The sequence below is a fragment of the Rhinopithecus roxellana genome, chromosome 10 (genome assembly GCF_007565055.1).
Source record: "Rhinopithecus roxellana isolate Shanxi Qingling chromosome 10, ASM756505v1, whole genome shotgun sequence".
In the NCBI taxonomy this organism is placed as follows: domain Eukaryota; kingdom Metazoa; phylum Chordata; class Mammalia; order Primates; family Cercopithecidae; genus Rhinopithecus; species Rhinopithecus roxellana.
In genome coordinates, this window is record NC_044558.1 from 95,434,001 (window position 1) to 95,450,782 (window position 16,782).

The 16,782-nt window shown below is 43.9% G+C and overlaps 1 protein-coding gene across 1 annotated transcript; it reads left to right on the forward strand.

Moving 5' to 3' along the window:
• Window positions 1-128: 128 nt before the first annotated feature.
• On the forward strand, window positions 129-15,348 carry GPN3 (GPN-loop GTPase 3). Its single transcript, XM_010379205.2, has 8 exons — window positions 129-251; window positions 3,142-3,250; window positions 7,797-7,964; window positions 10,019-10,143; window positions 11,693-11,808; window positions 11,939-12,035; window positions 13,735-13,863; window positions 14,798-15,348. The coding sequence occupies exons 1-8, from the start codon at window positions 204-206 to the stop codon at window positions 14,858-14,860; spliced, it is 855 nt and encodes a 284-aa protein (XP_010377507.1). The 5' UTR covers window positions 129-203; the 3' UTR covers window positions 14,861-15,348.
• Window positions 15,349-16,782: the final 1,434 nt, after the last annotated feature.

Sequence of the window (16,782 nt, forward strand, 5' to 3'; positions counted from 1 at the left end):
CATCTCCTTCACCCCTCCTCTTTTGTCACAGGATGCGTTTCTCACCGGATTTGGCCCGCGGGCTGTCCCGTAGTAGGAGGTGTGGTAGAAATGGAGACGTAGAAAGAATGTGGATTGCGATTGGTTCGCACTTCACTTTCCCGGAACTCAGTGGGCGTCGCGCGAAGGCTGAGGGAGTGTGGCGGGCGGCTCCGGGAGCCAACATGCCTCGATATGCGCAGCTCGTCATGGGCCCCGCGGGCAGCGGGAAGGTGAGGATCTGAGGGGACAAGGAGAGAAAAGTAGGGGTTCATGGGAGGCGGGAGGTTGGGTCCTGAGGGAGCGAGCCGGCGGGTATGTGTATTGGGAACCCTGAGACCCACGCAACTCATTTATGCTGTCTGGCTTCACGTCTTTTGTTGTTGTTTTGAAAGGGAAATAATGGTAGTTGTTAATATTTATTGGATACTTAAGCCCCAGGCAGTAGATTAAACGCCTTGCTGATTTCTGCAACAACCCTGTGAGAGAGGTCTCATTCTCATTTTACAGACAACGAGACACAGAAAGGTTAAGTTCTTTGCCCAGCAAAAAAATTTAAATCCAGTTTTGTCTGAACTCCAGAATCCGGCCCTGTCTCGCTCCCAGGAGGGTAAAGTGGGATCTCGTTAATTACTGTTTCTCAGAACTTGGAACATGGACTTTTGATATTTAAGGTGCTTTTAGGTGGTACATGGACCCAACATTAAGGAGCATCAGATCATGTATTGAGGAAATTGTTGCCTTTTCATTTCTCTTTCAGTTCTTCACATTTAGGAGAAATTGTGCTCGGTGCTAGTGTGTATCTTCAGCACTTATTTAATCCTCAGGTCTTTTCAGAGAGCGGTTCTTAGTCTCAGAGCTTTTAATAGGCACCTGTATTTAGCTAAAATTAAGAACATTTAAAAGTTTTATATAATTTTATGTCTAACTTCACGTTATGTCAAATATAACTAGTTTTCAGTTTACAGTAGGGATAAAACTTTTTCTTGTAAACAAATATTAAGGGAATGTTAGGAACATTCAAGTACAGTGGGAATGGTAAAGATATGGATCAAATAACAGATGTGTGGGGAACATAGCCAGGCGTGGTGGGTCACGTCTGTAATCCTATCACTTTGGGAGGTAGAGGTGGACGGATCGCCTGAGCCAGGAGTTTGGGACCAGCCTGGGCAACACGGGGAAACTCTTGTCTTTACAAAAAAATGCAAAAATTAGCCAGACCTGTAGTCCCAGCTTCTTGGGAGGCTGAAGTGGGAAGATTACCTAAACCCAGGAGGTTGAGGCTGTGGTGAGTGGTGATCGTGCCACTGCACTCCAGCCTGGGTGACAGAGGTACTGTCGCAAAAAAAAAAAACAAAAAACAAAAAACTGGGAAACACTAGAGTCTGTGGAGGTGTTGTGTGGCCTCAGTTTTTAACAAACACATTGTTCTAAGCTGTTGAGTTATTCTGAGTAAAAAACGTGTACGTGTAACTAAGATACGTATGACCTTTAACTTACCCAGAGTCTGTAGTCTTTTGGGGAAGACAAATAGATGACCTGTCAATTAAGATACAATGTGATGTGGCCAGGTGTGGTGGCTTAAGCCTGTAATCCTCGCACTTTGGGAGGCTGAGGCCAGCAGATCACTTGAGCCCAGGAGTTCAAGGTCAGCCTGGGCAACATGATGAAGCCCTGTCTCTACCAAAAATACAAAAATTAGCTGGGCGTGGTGGCCAGAGCCTGTAGTCCCACCTACTCGTGGGGCTAAGGCTGGAGAATCGCTTGAGCCTGGGTCAGAGCAGCAGTGAGCTATATGATGGTGCCACTGCACTCCAGCCTGGGTGACAGAGTGAGACCCTTTGTCCAAAAAAAAAAAAAGATAGACAACAGTATGTGTAAAGGCACTGAGAGGACAGCAAGATAGTCTTTTTCTATAGTCTATTTTAATTTTTGGACTGATTGTGTTAAACAAGTATCTTTATAAGCTTTTGATGCCTACTATCAGAAACATTCGTTGAGTATGTTCTTTCTCCCAAGCATGTTTTGGGCCCTGGAGGTTGTGTGGGGAAAAAAACACGCACACACAAAATCCCTGCCCTGTGGAGCTTATCTTTAAACATAATAAGTCAATTAGAAATAATTATCAAGTATTTATTATGTAGTAGATATTGTGCTAGTCCCTGTGCTTGGGAAACTGAATGACACATCTCTGCCTTTAAACAGAGGATGTCACAGACAAGTAGCCTAGTTTTTTTTTTTTTTTTTTTTTTTTTTTTTGAGCCAGGAGTCTTGTTCTGTCATCCAGGCTGGAGTGCAGTGGTGTGATCTCAGTTCACTGCGACCTCCGCATCCTGGGTTCAAGCGATTCTCCTGCCTCAGCCTCCCGAGGATCTGAGATTACGGGTATATGCCACCACGCCCGGCTGATTTTTGTATTTTTAGTAGAGGCAGGGTTTCACCATATTGGCCAGGCTGGTCTCGAACTCCTGACTTCAGGTGATCCGCCTACCTCGGCCTCCCAAAGTACTGGGATTACAGGTGTAAACCACTGCACCCAGCCCCAGATTTTAGCATAGTATGGTAACAACTACATAAGGGATAAAGAATTATCTAAACCAAACGTTACAAACTGATAGCCACCTCCAAACTATTTATTGACCTTGGCGTTCCTTCATCTTGGAATGCTCTTCCCCTTAGTATGGCAAGCTCATTTTCATATATTCAGATATCCCCTACTCAGAGACATCATCCCTGACCATCCTACCTAAAGCTTTGTTTGGATTGTACAAGTCCTGGTAGAGACACTGTGTTAGGTGTTACACTATGTAACCAGAAATCTTCCCTTTAAATACCACTTGTCACATGTTAGAGCAGTAAGGAGCCTTAGTGATTACGGAGGACATCCCAGTTAGAGACAAGAAAGTTGAGGGGCAGAGTGGAGAAGTAAATTCCCCAGAGTTACCCATGAGTCTAAGTCAGGTTTGAATCTGCAGCCCAGTCAGATATCTTTTTCCCTTGTTTTCAGTCAGCCCCTTGGTTGCTGAAGGCATAGTTGTGACCTTAGTGGGTAGTATTCCAGAGTATGGAAAGTAGCACTACACTACCTGTTGCTTTAACCTCTCATGCCTTGTGACATTACAGAGCACCTACTGTGCCACCATGGTCCAGCACTGTGAAGCCCTCAACCGGTCTGTCCAAGTTATAAACCTGGATCCAGCAGCAGAACACTTCAACTACTCCGTGATGGCTGGTAAGTCCTGAGCAGAGGCTTCCCCCACCTTCAGGAACAGTAAGGGCTGGGGAGGCAGTGAGTACTAGCTGCTTAGCACAGAAGCTGAAAAATTACTTATTATAGTCTGGATCCCTGGTTTTGTGATAAATAGCATGAGCTTGTCATTTGGTCACATCTGTTCATGGTGATATGTGTGACAGTATCCTTTCTTGGTCTTTGATGTAAGATTTAAACATAAATGGGGCCAGGTGCAGTGGCTCATGCCTGTAATCCCAGCACTTTGGGAGGCTGATGCGGGCAGATCATGAGGTCAGGAGTTCGAGACCAGCATGGTGAAACCCTGTCTCTACTAAAAACACAAAAAAATTAGCTGGGCGTGGTGGCGCGTGCCTGTAATCCCAGCTACTCAGGAGAATCACCTGAACCCAGGAGACGGAGGTTGCGGTGAGCCGAGATTGCGCCACTGCACTCCAGCCTGGGCAACAGAGCAAGATTCCATCTCAAAAAAAAAGTAAATGAACACTTCCCTCAGCACCCTTTCATCCTGTCCCTTTTGTCCTTAGTCCTGCTGTAGTAAATCATGTGGTATATTACTGATCACTATAAGTCAAGAGCCTGGGTTTGTTTTTTTAAATTCTTGTAATTTGTTCTTTCAAGTGTCTGTTGGTCACCTGTTATATGCCAGACACCAGAGTTATGGCAGAGAATAATATAGACATTATCCCTGCCATCACCAACCTTTAGGAAATAGGCAATAAACAAAATGATAAACATGTTACAGAATGTGATGACTGCAGACAGGCTTATGAGAAGTACTCATTGGGAGTTGTTTTAGCTAGGATTGTTAGGGAGGATGGTGATTGAGGAGGGGATCTTTGAGCCTAGACCTGAAGGATGGTAATATGCTCCTCAGGCTGAGGAAAAGCCTTCCAAAATGAGGGAACATTTAGATCATTAAGTATGCCAAGCTGGGTGCAGGGACATATGCCTGTAGTCCCAGCTACTTGGGAGACTGACGTGGGAGGATCACTTGAGCCCAGGAGTTCAAGTCCAGCCTGGGCAACATTGCAAGATCCATCTATGAAAAATAAAATAAATAAATAAATAAATAGCCTAGAGGTGAGAAAGGATTTGGTGTTCTCCAGGAAAGCCAAGATGTCAGTGAGCTGAAGCGTAATAACTGAAAGAAAGAAGTAGGTAGAGGCTAACAGGACATGAGAAGATGAGATTTTATCCTGTTGTCAGTGGGATGCCACTAGAGGGTTTTAAGAAGAGGAAAGGATTGACATTTGATATATGTTTTGGGGGTGTTTTGGTTTTTTTGAGACAGAGTCCAGCTCTGTCGCACAGCTGGAGTGCAGTTTCGCAACCTTTGCCTCCTGAGCTGAAGCCATCCTCCCACCTTAGCCTCCCAAGTAGCTGGGACTATAGGTGCGTGCCACCATGCCTGGCTAATTTTTATAATTTTTTTTGTAGAGACAGGGTTTCACCATGCTGCCCAGACTAGTCTCAAACTCCTGAGCTCAAGCAGTCTGCCGGCCTCAGTCTCCCAAAGTGCTGGGATTAGAGGTGTGAGCCACTGTATCCGGCCTTTTTTGTTGTTGTTGTTGTTTGTTTTTGAGACAAGGTCTCACTCTGTCACCCAGGCTGTAATACAGTAGCCTGATCACAGCTTATTGTAGTGTCAACCTTCTAGACTCAAGCAATCCTCCTACCTCAGTCTCCCAAGTAGCTGGGACTACAGGCACACACTATCATGCCTGGGTAATTTTTTATTTTTTGTAGAGGCGGGGTTTCACCATGTGGCCCAGGCTGGTCTCATTGCCCAGGCTGGTCTCGAACTCCTGGGCTAAAGCGACCCACCAGTTTGACTTCTGAAAGTGCTGGAATAGTAGGCATGAGCCGCCGCACTTGGCCTGATTTATGTTTTAAAAAATAACTCAGGTGCTTAGATGAAAAATGGACTCTAGTGGGTTGACAGTAGAAGTACAACCTGCATGGCTAGGCACAGTGGCTCATGCCTGTAATCCCAGCATTTTGGGAGGCCGAGGTGGGTGGTCACCTGAGGTCGGGAGTTCGAGACCAGCCTGACCAACATGGAGAAACCCCGTCTCTACCAAAAATACAAAATTAGCTGGGCATGGTGGCACATGCCTGTAATCCCAGCTACTTGGGAGGCTGAGGCAAGAGAATCGCTTGAACCCGGGAGGCAGAGGTTCTGGTGAGCCAAGATCGCACCATTGCACTCCAGCCTGGGCAACAAGAGCGAAACTGTCTCAAAATTAAAAAAAGAAGTACAACCTGCACTGCGGCTGTTGTAGTTAGCCAGGTGTACGCCAGTACTAGGGTGGTCATGGTGGAGATATAAGGAAGCAGACAGATTCAGTATATTTTGCAAGTTGAATTAACAGCATTTTGTGGGAGATTGAACCAAGAAGGCATAGGAAAGTAAGGAATCAAGGGTGACTCTTGCAGCTTTGTTGAGTGTATGATAATCATTTCCTGTGGAGGGAGACAGGTCGTTTTAGGTTTGGGGACGTTCTCTTTGCACTCACTAAGTGCAAAGAGAAACTTTTAATTGTAATTTCTGTTAATGAGTGAGCAGGTTGCGGGGAGGCAGATTGAAGGGAGAGGGAGAGATGTGAAATGCTTATCTTTAAGAAAAAAAGCGTTATATTACTTTGGAACCATTTGGTTGCAGCAAACAGAAACCACTCTAAGCTAGCTTAGTTAAAAAGAGGACTTAGGATGGGCACTGTGACTCATGCCTGTAATCCCAGCACTTTGGGAGGCCAAGGCAGATGGATGGCTTGAGCCCAGGAGTTCAAGACCAGCCTGGGCAGCATGGTGAAACCCCATCTCTACAAGAAATACAGAAATTAGCCTGGCATGCTGGCAGGCGCCTGTATTCCCAGCACTCAGGAGGCTGAGGTGGCGGGATCACTTGAGCCTACGAGATCAAGGTTGCAGTGAGCCATGATTATGCCACTGCGCTCCAGCCTGGGCAGCAGAGTGAGACCCTGTCTAAAAAGAAGGAAAGCCAGATTTATTGTCCCAATTTGGATCAGTTATGTTATTTATCGCTGGGGGAGGGGTAGGAAGTTGTTGTCAGTATAAATGTGTCTGTGAATGAAGCTCAATCCTTTGTGAATGGAGAGTGTAGGTTTGAGCACAAAAATACGTAAAAACCTAAGGTAGAAAATTCTATATACTGATTCCTAAAAATTAGTAAGATAACCATACGAGAATTTTTTAAGCCTCTCCTGTTGGTGATTTTTTTTTTTTTTTTTCACTGAGGCAGAGTCTGTCTCTGCTGCCCAGGCTGGAGTGCAGTGGCACCATGTCATCTCACTGCAACCTCTGCCTCCTGGGTTCAGATGATTCTCCTGCCTCAGCCTCCCGAGCAGCTGGGATTACAGACACGTGCCAGCACACCTGACTAATTTTTCTATTTTTGTTTGTTTTTGTTTTTGTTTGAGATGGAGTCTTGCTCTGTCGCCTGGGCTTGAGTGCAATGGCATGATCTTGGCTTACTGCAACCTCCGCCTCCTGGGTTCAAGTAATTCTCCTGCCTCAGCCTCCGGAGTAGCTAGAACTACAGGCGTGCGCCACCACGCCTGGCTAATAGAGATGGGGCTTCACCATATTGGCCAGGTGGTCTCGAACTCCTGATCTCATGATCCCCTCACCTTGGCCTCCCAAAGTGCTAGAATTACATGCGTGAGCCACCACACCCAGCCTAGTTTGTATATTTTTAGTAGAGACAGGTTTCAGCATGTTGGCCAGGCTGGTCTTGAACTCCTGACCTCAAGTGATCCACCTGCCTTACCCTCCGAAAGTGCTGGGATTACAGGCATGAGTCACTGCGCTGAGCCCCGTTAGTGATTTTGATACATTATCTCATAGTTCTCATCCTTCTACCCCAGGATAAAGAAAGTGAGGCTCAGGGAGGTGAAATAGTTACCTTAGTGTTACTGTGTTAAGAAATGGTAATCAGTTTTCTTTTTTTCGTTTTGTACTTTTTTGGAATAGGTAATACATATTCACATGGTTCATAACGTAAAAGTACTAAAGACTAAGTATACAGGAAAACATCTTCCTCTCAGCTCTTCGTCCCAGCAATCAGCTCCCCTTCCTGGGAGCAGCCAGTGTTACCAGTTTCTGGTGTGTTCTTTCATAGACTGTGCACATAAAATTCAAGATGTATATGTATTATGTCTATGTAGTGAATTTTGTATTTTATTTACACCAATGATAGCATTCTTACACAGTTCTATACCTTGCATTTTTCACTGAACAGTATGTCTAAGAGGTTGTATTATTGTTAATACTTAAAGAGATTTTCCCCATTTATGACTGTGTAGTATTCCATTGTCTGGCTGAACAATAATTTATTTGCTCAGTTCTCTATTGATGGACACTGCTACAGTGAAAAGCCATGTACATAAATAATTTCCTGCATATGAGTTTTTTATGTAATTATTAACTTTTATGTTCTATTTCTAGTAAGGATAACAATTTTTGAAGGGACACATGTATTCTGGGCCCTATTTGTCATTTTCAGACATCCGGGAACTGATCGAGGTGGATGATGTAATGGAGGATGATTCTCTGCGATTTGGTCCCAATGGAGGATTGGTATTTTGCATGGAGTACTTTGCCAATAACTTTGACTGGCTGGAGAACTGTCTTGGCCATGTAGAGGACGACTATATACTTTTTGATTGTCCAGGTGAATCAACAATTTGAATGCTTTCCTTAAAGTCTTGATAGTTCCATCCTTAATAGGAGAAGGGAGAGTGAGCATTTGTAGCTCTAAACTATACTGCAGTAAAGTACCAAGCTATTCTTATTCAATGGCTGTGACTTATTAAGTCTGTCTATTGAGGCCGGGTGCAGTGGCTCATGCTTGTAATCCCAGCACTTTGGGAGGCCGAGGTGGGTGGATCACGAAGTCAAGAGATTGAGACCATCCTGGCTAACATGGTGAAACCTATCTCTACTAAAAATACAAAAAATTAGCTGGGCGTGGTGGCGGGCGCCTGTAGTCCCAGCTACTCGGGAGGCTGAGGCAGGAGAATGGCGTGAACCCAGGAGGCAGAGCTTGCAGTGAGCCAAAATCGCGTCACTACACTCCAGCCTGGGCAACAGAGTGAGACTCTGACTCAAAAACAAACAAAAAAAGTATATCTATTGAGTGCTTGATTTGTACACTGGGAATACCATAGAGCACAGATAGCCATGGTCTCTGGCCTCATGGAGCTCACAGTTTGGCAGAACTCAAGACAGTACAAAGAAAAAGCATCCAAATGATTATTTAATATTCAGTTGTCATTGAGTATTCCACGGGAATAGCACAGATCATCACACAGATAATGCCGGTTAGAGAGGCATCTGAGGCGGCCTTTCAGCTGGGCTGGAGGCTGAGGAAGGCAGAGGGCACAGCCTGCTGAACACCTCCCAGGGGGAAGGAACAACGCTGTTTTAAGGCACTGAAAAGGCCGGTGTGGCTGGAGCATAATAAAGAGGCAATTGTCATGAGGTGTGACTGGTAGGAGACAGATAATAGCACATGGCTTCTGAAGCCAAATTGTGAATTTTCTTTTTTTTTTCTTTTTTTTTTTGAGACAGTTTCACTCCTGTCACTCAGGCTGGAGTATGATGGCGCCATCTCGGCTCATTCCAGTCTCCACTTCCTGGGTTCAGGTGATTCTCCTGTCTCAGCTTCCCAAGTAGCTGGAATTACAGGTGCCCACCACCACACTCAGCTAATTTTTGTATTTTTAGTAGAGACAGGGTTTCACTATGTTGGCCAGGCTGGTCTCAAACTCCGGACCTTAGGGGATTCACCTGCCTCGGCCTCCCAAATGCTGGGATTACTTGTGTGAGCCATCACGCCCAGCCCAAATTGTGAATTTTCAACTTGAGCCTGACCTGGCTTTGACCATTTATGTCCCTCACTTGTTTCCCCTTGCTTTTAATTGACCATACATATACCCACAGAAAAGTATATATGTCATAAGTATACAGCTTGATGAATATTCCCAAACTATAGATATCTTTGTAGCACTTACTTATTTATTTTTGTAGAGATAGGGTCTCACTGTATTGCTCAGGCAGGTCTCAAAGTCCTGGGCTCAAGCTGTCCTCCCACTTTAGCCTCCCAAAATGCTGGGATTACAGGTGTGTGAGCCATGGTATCTGGTCAGTAGCACTCACATTGATTGGCAGAAAACTAAAGTGTGAAGAACCTCATGTTCTTTCTTTTTTCTTTTCTTTTTTTTTTTTTAAAAAGACGGAGTCTTACTCTGTCACCCAGGCTGGAGTGCAGTGGCGTGATCTTGGCTCACTGCAGCCTCCTCCTCCCGGGTTTAAGCGATTCTTGTGCCTCAGCATCCCAAGGAATAGCTGGGACCACAGGCATGCACCACCACGCCTGGCTAATTTTTTTGTATTTTTAGTAGAGACGGAGTTTCACTATGTTGGCCAGGCTGGTTTTGAACTCCTGGCCCCAAGTGATCCACTCGCCACAGCCTCCCAAAGTGCTGGGATTACAGGCATGAGCCACCCTGCCCAACCAGAGAACCTCATTTTCTACATAAAACTTAATAGGGAGTCCTATGGTGGCAGTACCTTAGGTTTTATGATTACTTTGAGAGGCTGTGGGCCCCTTAAAAATGTGTTGGCTTTTATTTTTATCCATCTTATGGGGAAAATTTGTTTCCTCTAACTTGATGATTTAACATATTTGCTGTTTCTAAAATTCTTGCAATACTCTTCATGTAGGTCAGATTGAGTTGTACACTCACCTGCCTGTGATGAAACAACTGGTCCAGCAGCTCGAGCAGTGGGAGTTCCGAGTCTGTGGAGTTTTTCTTGTTGATTCTCAGTTCATGGTGGAGTCATTCAAGGTCTGAAGCTAAATCTCTTAACAGATTTTTTTTTTTTTTTTTTTGAGACAGAGTCTTACTCTGTTGCCCAGGCTGGAGCACAGTGGCGTAATCTCAACTCACTGCAACCTCCGCCTCCCGGTTCAAGTGATTCTTGTGCCTCAGCCTCCTGAGTAGCTGGAATTACAGGTGCGTGCCACCATGCCTGGCTAATTTTTGTATTTTTAGTAGAGACAGGGTTTTACCATGTTGGCCAGGCTGGTCTCAAACTCCTGACCTCAAACATCAAGTGATCCACCTGCCTTGGCCTCCCAAAGTCTCTTATAGATTTTTAAACTATGAGTACAAGCAGATGACAGTTCCCTTTAATTATTTTGTGATTCTGAACATTTCACAAATGATTCCAGAGTTACTTAGTATTCCTTTTGTTATTAAATTATTATAATATGTTGTAAATCAAAAATAGTAAATTATTATATCATAGAGATTTAGGAGGAACTGCTTACCAAGAAAAAACTGAGGTTGTTGGGCAAAGTGGCTCACACCTATAATCTCAGCACTTTGGGAGGCCAAGGCGGGAGGATTGCTTGAGCCCAGGAGTTCCAGACCTGCTTGGGCAACAGAGTGAGACCCTGTCTCCACAACAAATACAAAAATTAGCTAGGCGTTGTGGCACGTGCCTGTAGTTCCAGCTACTTGGGAAGCTGAAGTGGGAGGATTGCTTGAGTACAGGAAGCAGAGGTTGCAGTGAGTTGAGATCGCCAAGATTGCACCGTTGCACACCAGCCTGAGTGACAGAGGGAGACTCTGTCTCAAAAAAAAAGGGGGGGTAGTGGGAGGGAAAAAACTGAAGCAGATGGCTATTTTATAAGAGTCTATTTTTAATTTTCTGAGGACTTTTTGTCCAGTTTATGAACTACCTAGATCAAATTTTTTTTATTAATAGCTCTTAAGGAATATTAGATGGGAAAGGAAATTAAAATGCTATCTAAATTGAGATTTGTGATCACTGTATGTTATCTATATCTTCCCTCACCTTTGGGAACCAAGGATCAAGCATCTGATTAGGGAACTTTTTTTTTCTATATGGCTAGCATTTCTTTTAATAAAATAATAATTTTGCCTTTTCCACATGTTCTGAACTAGCATTTCTTTTTTTTTTTTTGAGACCGAGTTTCGCTCTTGTTGCCCAGGCTGGAGTGTGGTGGTGCGATCTTGGCTCACTGGAACCTCCACCTCCTGGGTTCAAGTGATTCTCCTGCCTCAGACTCCCGAGTAGCTGGGATTACAGGCATACATCACTACACGCCCAGCTAATTGTGTATTGTTAGTAGAGACAAGGTTTCACCATGTTGGCCAGGTGGGTCTCAAACTCCTGGACTCAAGTGATCCGCCTGCCTCAGCCTCCTCAAGTGTTGGGATTACAGGCATGAGCCACTATGCCCAGCCTGCATTTCTTTTATTTAGGCCAGTTCTATTCCAGTGAGGAATAGAAGACTCTTTATGCAAAGGCCAGATAACTTTGTTGGCAACAGTCAGTTCATCTTCCCTTTTCTGTTTCCTCCTTCAGTTTATTTCTGGCATCTTGGCAGCCCTAAGTGCCATGATCTCTCTAGAAATCCCACAAGTCAACATCATGACAAAAATGGATCTGCTGAGTAAAAAAGCGAAAAAGGAAATTGAGAAGTGAGTTCACTCTTCTTCCATTATTATCAGATCTCAATTGCAGAGATGAACCTTCTGTTTTATTTAGATGGGAAGTTTGGTTGGTTTATAAACCTAGTCTCCTGAATTCATCAGTCTTTCTCTCTTAAAGGTTTTTAGATCCAGACATGTATTCTTTATTAGAAGATTCTACAAGTGACTTAAGAAGCAAAAAATTCAAGAAACTGACTAAAGCTATATGTGGACTGGTAAGCTTTTAAAGTTTGGATTTTTTGGCCAGGTGCAGTGACTCATGCCTGTAATCCTAGCACTTTGGCAGACCAAGGCGGGAAGATTGAGTCCAAGAGTTCAGGACCAGCCTGGGCAACAACTCTATCACTAAAAAAAAATTTTAAATTAGGCGAGGCGCAGTGGCTGACACCCATAATCCTAGCAATTTGGGAGGACAGGGCAGGCTGATGATTTGAGGTTAGGAGTGCGAGACCAAGCCTGGCCAACATGGTGAAACCCTGTCTCTACTAAAAATACAAAAAAAAAATTAGCTGGACATGGTGGTGTGCCTTTGTAATCCCAGTACTCGGGAGCCTGAGGCAGAAGAATCAGTTGAACCTGGGTGGTGGAGGTTGCAATGAGTGGAGATCACGCTACTGCAATCCAGCCTGGGCAACAGAGTAAGACTTTGTTTCCAAAAAAAAAAAAAAAAATTAGGCCAGGTGCAGTGATTTATGCCTGTAATCCCAGTTCTTTGGGAGGCCGAAGTGGGTGGATCACCTGAGGTCAGGAGTTCGAGACCAGCCTGGCCAACATGGTGAAACCCCGTCTCTACTAAAAAATTCAAAAAGTAGCCAGGCATGGTGGTGCATGCCTGTAATCCTAGCTATTTGGGAGGCTGAGGCAGGAGAGTTGCTGGAACCCAGGAGGTGGAGGTTGCAGTGAGCCGAGATAGTGCCATTGCACTCCAGCCCAGTCCAACAACAGCAAGACTTCATCTCAAAAAAAAGCCAAGCGTGGTGCTGCACGCCTGTAGTTCCACTCTGGAGGCTGAGGTGGGAGGATCCCTTGAGCCTGGGAGGTCAAGGCTGTAGTGAGCCATGATCATGCCACTATGTTCCAGCCTGGGTGGCAGAGAGACCCCATCTCAAAAAAACAAAAAGGAGGCGTGCAGTAGCTCATGCCTATAATCCCAACGCTTTGGGAGCCAACGTGGGTGGATCACTTGAGATCAGGAGTTCAAGACCAGGCTGACCAACATGGTGAAACACCATCTCTACTAAAAATACAAAATTAGCCAGGCATGGTGGCACACGCCTGTAATCCCAGCTACTTGGGAGGCTAAGGCAGTAGAATTGCTTGAACCTGGGAGGTGGAGGTTGAGCAACAAGAAAAAAACTCTTGTCTCCAAAAAAAAAAAAAGAGAGACTAAAAAAAGAAAAGTTGAAGTTTTTTGGGTTTTTTCCTAAACACCTGGTCAAATGTTTGCCTGTGTCCAGTCATTTGCCGCCTTTATGAAAAGCACAGTTCATCCCTATTTTCTGCCAAGTGGAGGAAGGAAAAGGGCTGTGGGCTGGTGTGTCAGCAGTTTAATTTAGAAGTAGTTATTGGTAGTGGCCAATAAATTAACTAACATCTCATTATTTCTAGCCATTTGGAGAGTTCAGGACTGTTTGTGCTCCTGTGAAATTTCCAGTGGTTGTTGAATTCAGATAAATACCCGTGAAACAGTGTCTAGTTAAATTAATAAGCTAACCAAGTGTTCTAGCCAATCAGAAGTCAGAAAAATCAATGATTTACTCTCTGTGTCTAGCTATCCCTCCTCCTCCTCTTCCCCTAAACACATCAGTGTTTTTATTCAGAAGTATAAATGGTTATAAAACTCAAATATAAGTTGAAAATTATGTATTTTGCACAACTTCAGAATGAACTTTTCTTGAAATCTGCAACTTGTAGATTGATGACTACAGCATGGTTCGATTTTTGCCTTACGATCAGTCAGATGAAGAAAGCATGAACATTGTATTGCAGCATATTGATTTTGCCATTCAATATGGAGAAGACCTAGAATTTAAAGAACCGAAGGTAATTTCTGATTTGGGGTGTTTGTTAGCTTTTGATAAAAATATTTGCCAGCGCTCACTGGACTCTTGCATAATCCAGGAGACTCCTTAAATTAGTTTTTTGTCTTACTGATGGCAGTTAACTGGGCTTTTCTGGGTGATCTCTGAAATTAACACTGTGCTCCACAAGCTGTATCACTTTTACTCTATTTTTGTTGAGGCAGTATGATGAAGCTTCTGTGTATTCAGGGCTTGGGTGTATGTGCAAAGAGGAGGCGAAATTGGGCTGCCCTCACATATGTCATTGAGAAGACTAATGATAGTGTCAGCAAAGCATTTTTTTTTTTTTTTTTTTTTTTTTGAGACGGAGTCTCGCTCTGTGGCCCAGGCTGGAGTGCAGTGGCGCGATCTCCACTGACTGCAAGCTCCGCCTCCTGGGTTCACGCCATTCTCCTGCCTCAGCCTCCCGAGTAGCTGGGACTACAGGCGCCCGCCACCTCGCCCGGCCAGTTTTTTGTATTTTTTAGTAGAGACGGGGTTTCACCGTGTTAGCCAGGATGGTCTCGATCTCCTGACCTCGTGATCCGCCTGCCTCGGCCTCCCAAAGTGCTGGGATAGCAAAGCATTTTTAAACTTTTTTTTTATTTTTTATTTTCCTGACCACTAGACTACCAGGGAAGTAAAGCACTATCACAGGAAATTAGCCAAGGATCGTCATGAATGTAAATTCAAATGAGAAATGCTTCTGAGATAGAAGCACATTAATTTATCTGGGAAAAAAAATCTGTCAATCATGCCTTTTCTTACTATTAACAGTTACCTGTAAGCAACACCTGAAGCTGGTGCTGGGTAATTAGTTCCACATAGGGTATTACCTGAAAAATATTTAAACACATAACTAGTTTTGACTGAGGGGAAATAAATATATTTTCTATTTTGTGTTTCCATTGTGTCAGGAACGTGAAGATGAGTCTTCCTCTATGTTTGACGAATATTTCCAAGAATGCCAGGATGAATGAAGAGTTTACTAAAAAGTAACCATCTATACATGAAGAGCTTGTGGCCAAACCAGTAGAACATTCTTCTCTTCAAAGGATGCAATAGTAGAAAGCTACTTATTTTAATGAAAAAAGTAATACCTCATTCTTTATCAGCCACATGCCTGAATCAAGTTTTTAATTATTCTGAAACTGCTGCTGTTTAAAGTGGAATCTTTTAGTGTTATAACAGCATCACTTTAGATTTTATAAGTCAAAATTGAAATGAATGCACATAGATTTGTATATAATATAAATTAGCACCTGAGCTAAGGTTAAGGCTAAACTTATTTTCACTTTTTGTATTATTTTTGAGATGCAGGAATTACTGTAACAAAATATGTGTGTCCGAAGGGAAAAAGCTACAAGTATATACATAAGACCATTGCTTATCTGTATCTTCCCATTTTCCTATATTGAAAATGTATATTATTTATATAACTTAAAAAGTAAAAATATGTTTTGAGATATATATGTTTATATATAAAAGAAACAGAAAGGTTTTTAATGATTCTTGGGCCTAGATAACAAGTACAGTGCAGTGTCTAATTTGATTCATTTTAATTAAAGAAGCAAAATGTGGCCCAGCATGGTGGCTCACACCTATAATGCCAGCACTTTGGGAGGCCGAGGCAGGCGGATCACCTGAGGTCAGGAGTTCAAGACCAGCATGGTGAAAGCCCGTCTCTACTAAAAATACAAAAAAAAATAGCTGGGCATGGTGGCTCGTGCCTGTAATTCCAGCTATTTGAGAGGCTGAAGTGGGAGAATCCTTTGAATCCAGAAGGTGGAGCTTGCAGTGAGCCAGGATCACACCATTGCACTCCAGCCTGGGCAACAGTGAGACACCATCTCAAAAAAAAAAAAAAAAAAAAAAAATGTGAGGACCTGTAGGTATCAGTGGTAGCTTAGGCCTGGAGGGCCAGGCTAGAGGGAAGGGTCGGGTGTCTACACCGTGGTCCAGTCAGGGAGGAGCGTGATGAGTGGACAACATGGGGATGTGCTGGGCTTCCTGGGGACTTTCCTGTGGCTCTTAGAGGATAGAGTGTGGAAACAGCCTGATCTCCCAGGGTTGCTAATTCTTAGAAACTTTATTGTCACATGGGAGGGGAAGAAAGAAGAGGCAGCTTTTCAGTTGCCCTCTTGGTCCTCCCTGGTTTAACTTCTAGAGAGTATGGTATGTGCCTGTGGAGAAAAAGTGAAGAACCCGATTCCAGTGCCTTCCCCACTGGACACTAGGGTTTCAGAGATGAATCTGACAATTACAGTCCTCGAGGATTTCACTGTCTCATAGGCAGGGCTGACATGATGCTTTACACAAATTTACTGAAGTTCTATGGATGCCAGGTACTGGGGATAGAACAGGGACTCACAGTGCAGGCAGGGCCTTGCTCACATGGGGCTGCCATGCTGGGCTGTGAGACTGACCATGAGGAAGGAAACCTGGGAGAGAGGATGGAAAGAAAAGAAAGCAGAAAAGAAATGGAGAATGACTATGGGGCTACTTTGGGCTCTTTGTCAAAAAAGACCTTGCCTAAAAGGTGGTATTTGCCCAGTCACCTGAATGCGAAATCAGATGTGGGAACATGGGGCCCTATTCCAGGCTGGGAACTGGCAGAAGAAATGGCTCTCAGGCAGCAATGAACTTGACTTTTAACCTAAGTTTTCTAGTAATAAATAGGTTAAAAACTCCTGGGCTTTCGGTATGCTCCAAGCATGTAATTTCTAAGCATTTTACATGTAATTCATTTCATCCTCACAAATTTATGAGGTAAATACTGTTACTGCCATTTTCAGGTGAGGAACTGAAGTACAGAGGCAAGTTAACTTGCTCAAAATTATAAAGCTAGTATGTATTGGAGCTGCGATTCAGATTCCAGTGCCCTTCAGTTTCTCCATTTTTA

Excerpts from the sequence above, each read along its gene's own strand:
- GPN3 (XM_010379205.2), top strand. The coding sequence starts at position 204 with ATGCCTCGATATGCGCAGCTCGTCATGGGCCCCGCGGGCAGCGGGAAG. Across the intron at positions 3,251-7,796 it reads CAACTACTCCGTGATGGCTG|ACATCCGGGAACTGATCGAG; the intron begins GTAAGTCCTGAG and ends TGTCATTTTCAG. Across the intron at positions 12,036-13,734 it reads CTAAAGCTATATGTGGACTG|ATTGATGACTACAGCATGGT; the intron begins GTAAGCTTTTAA and ends TGCAACTTGTAG.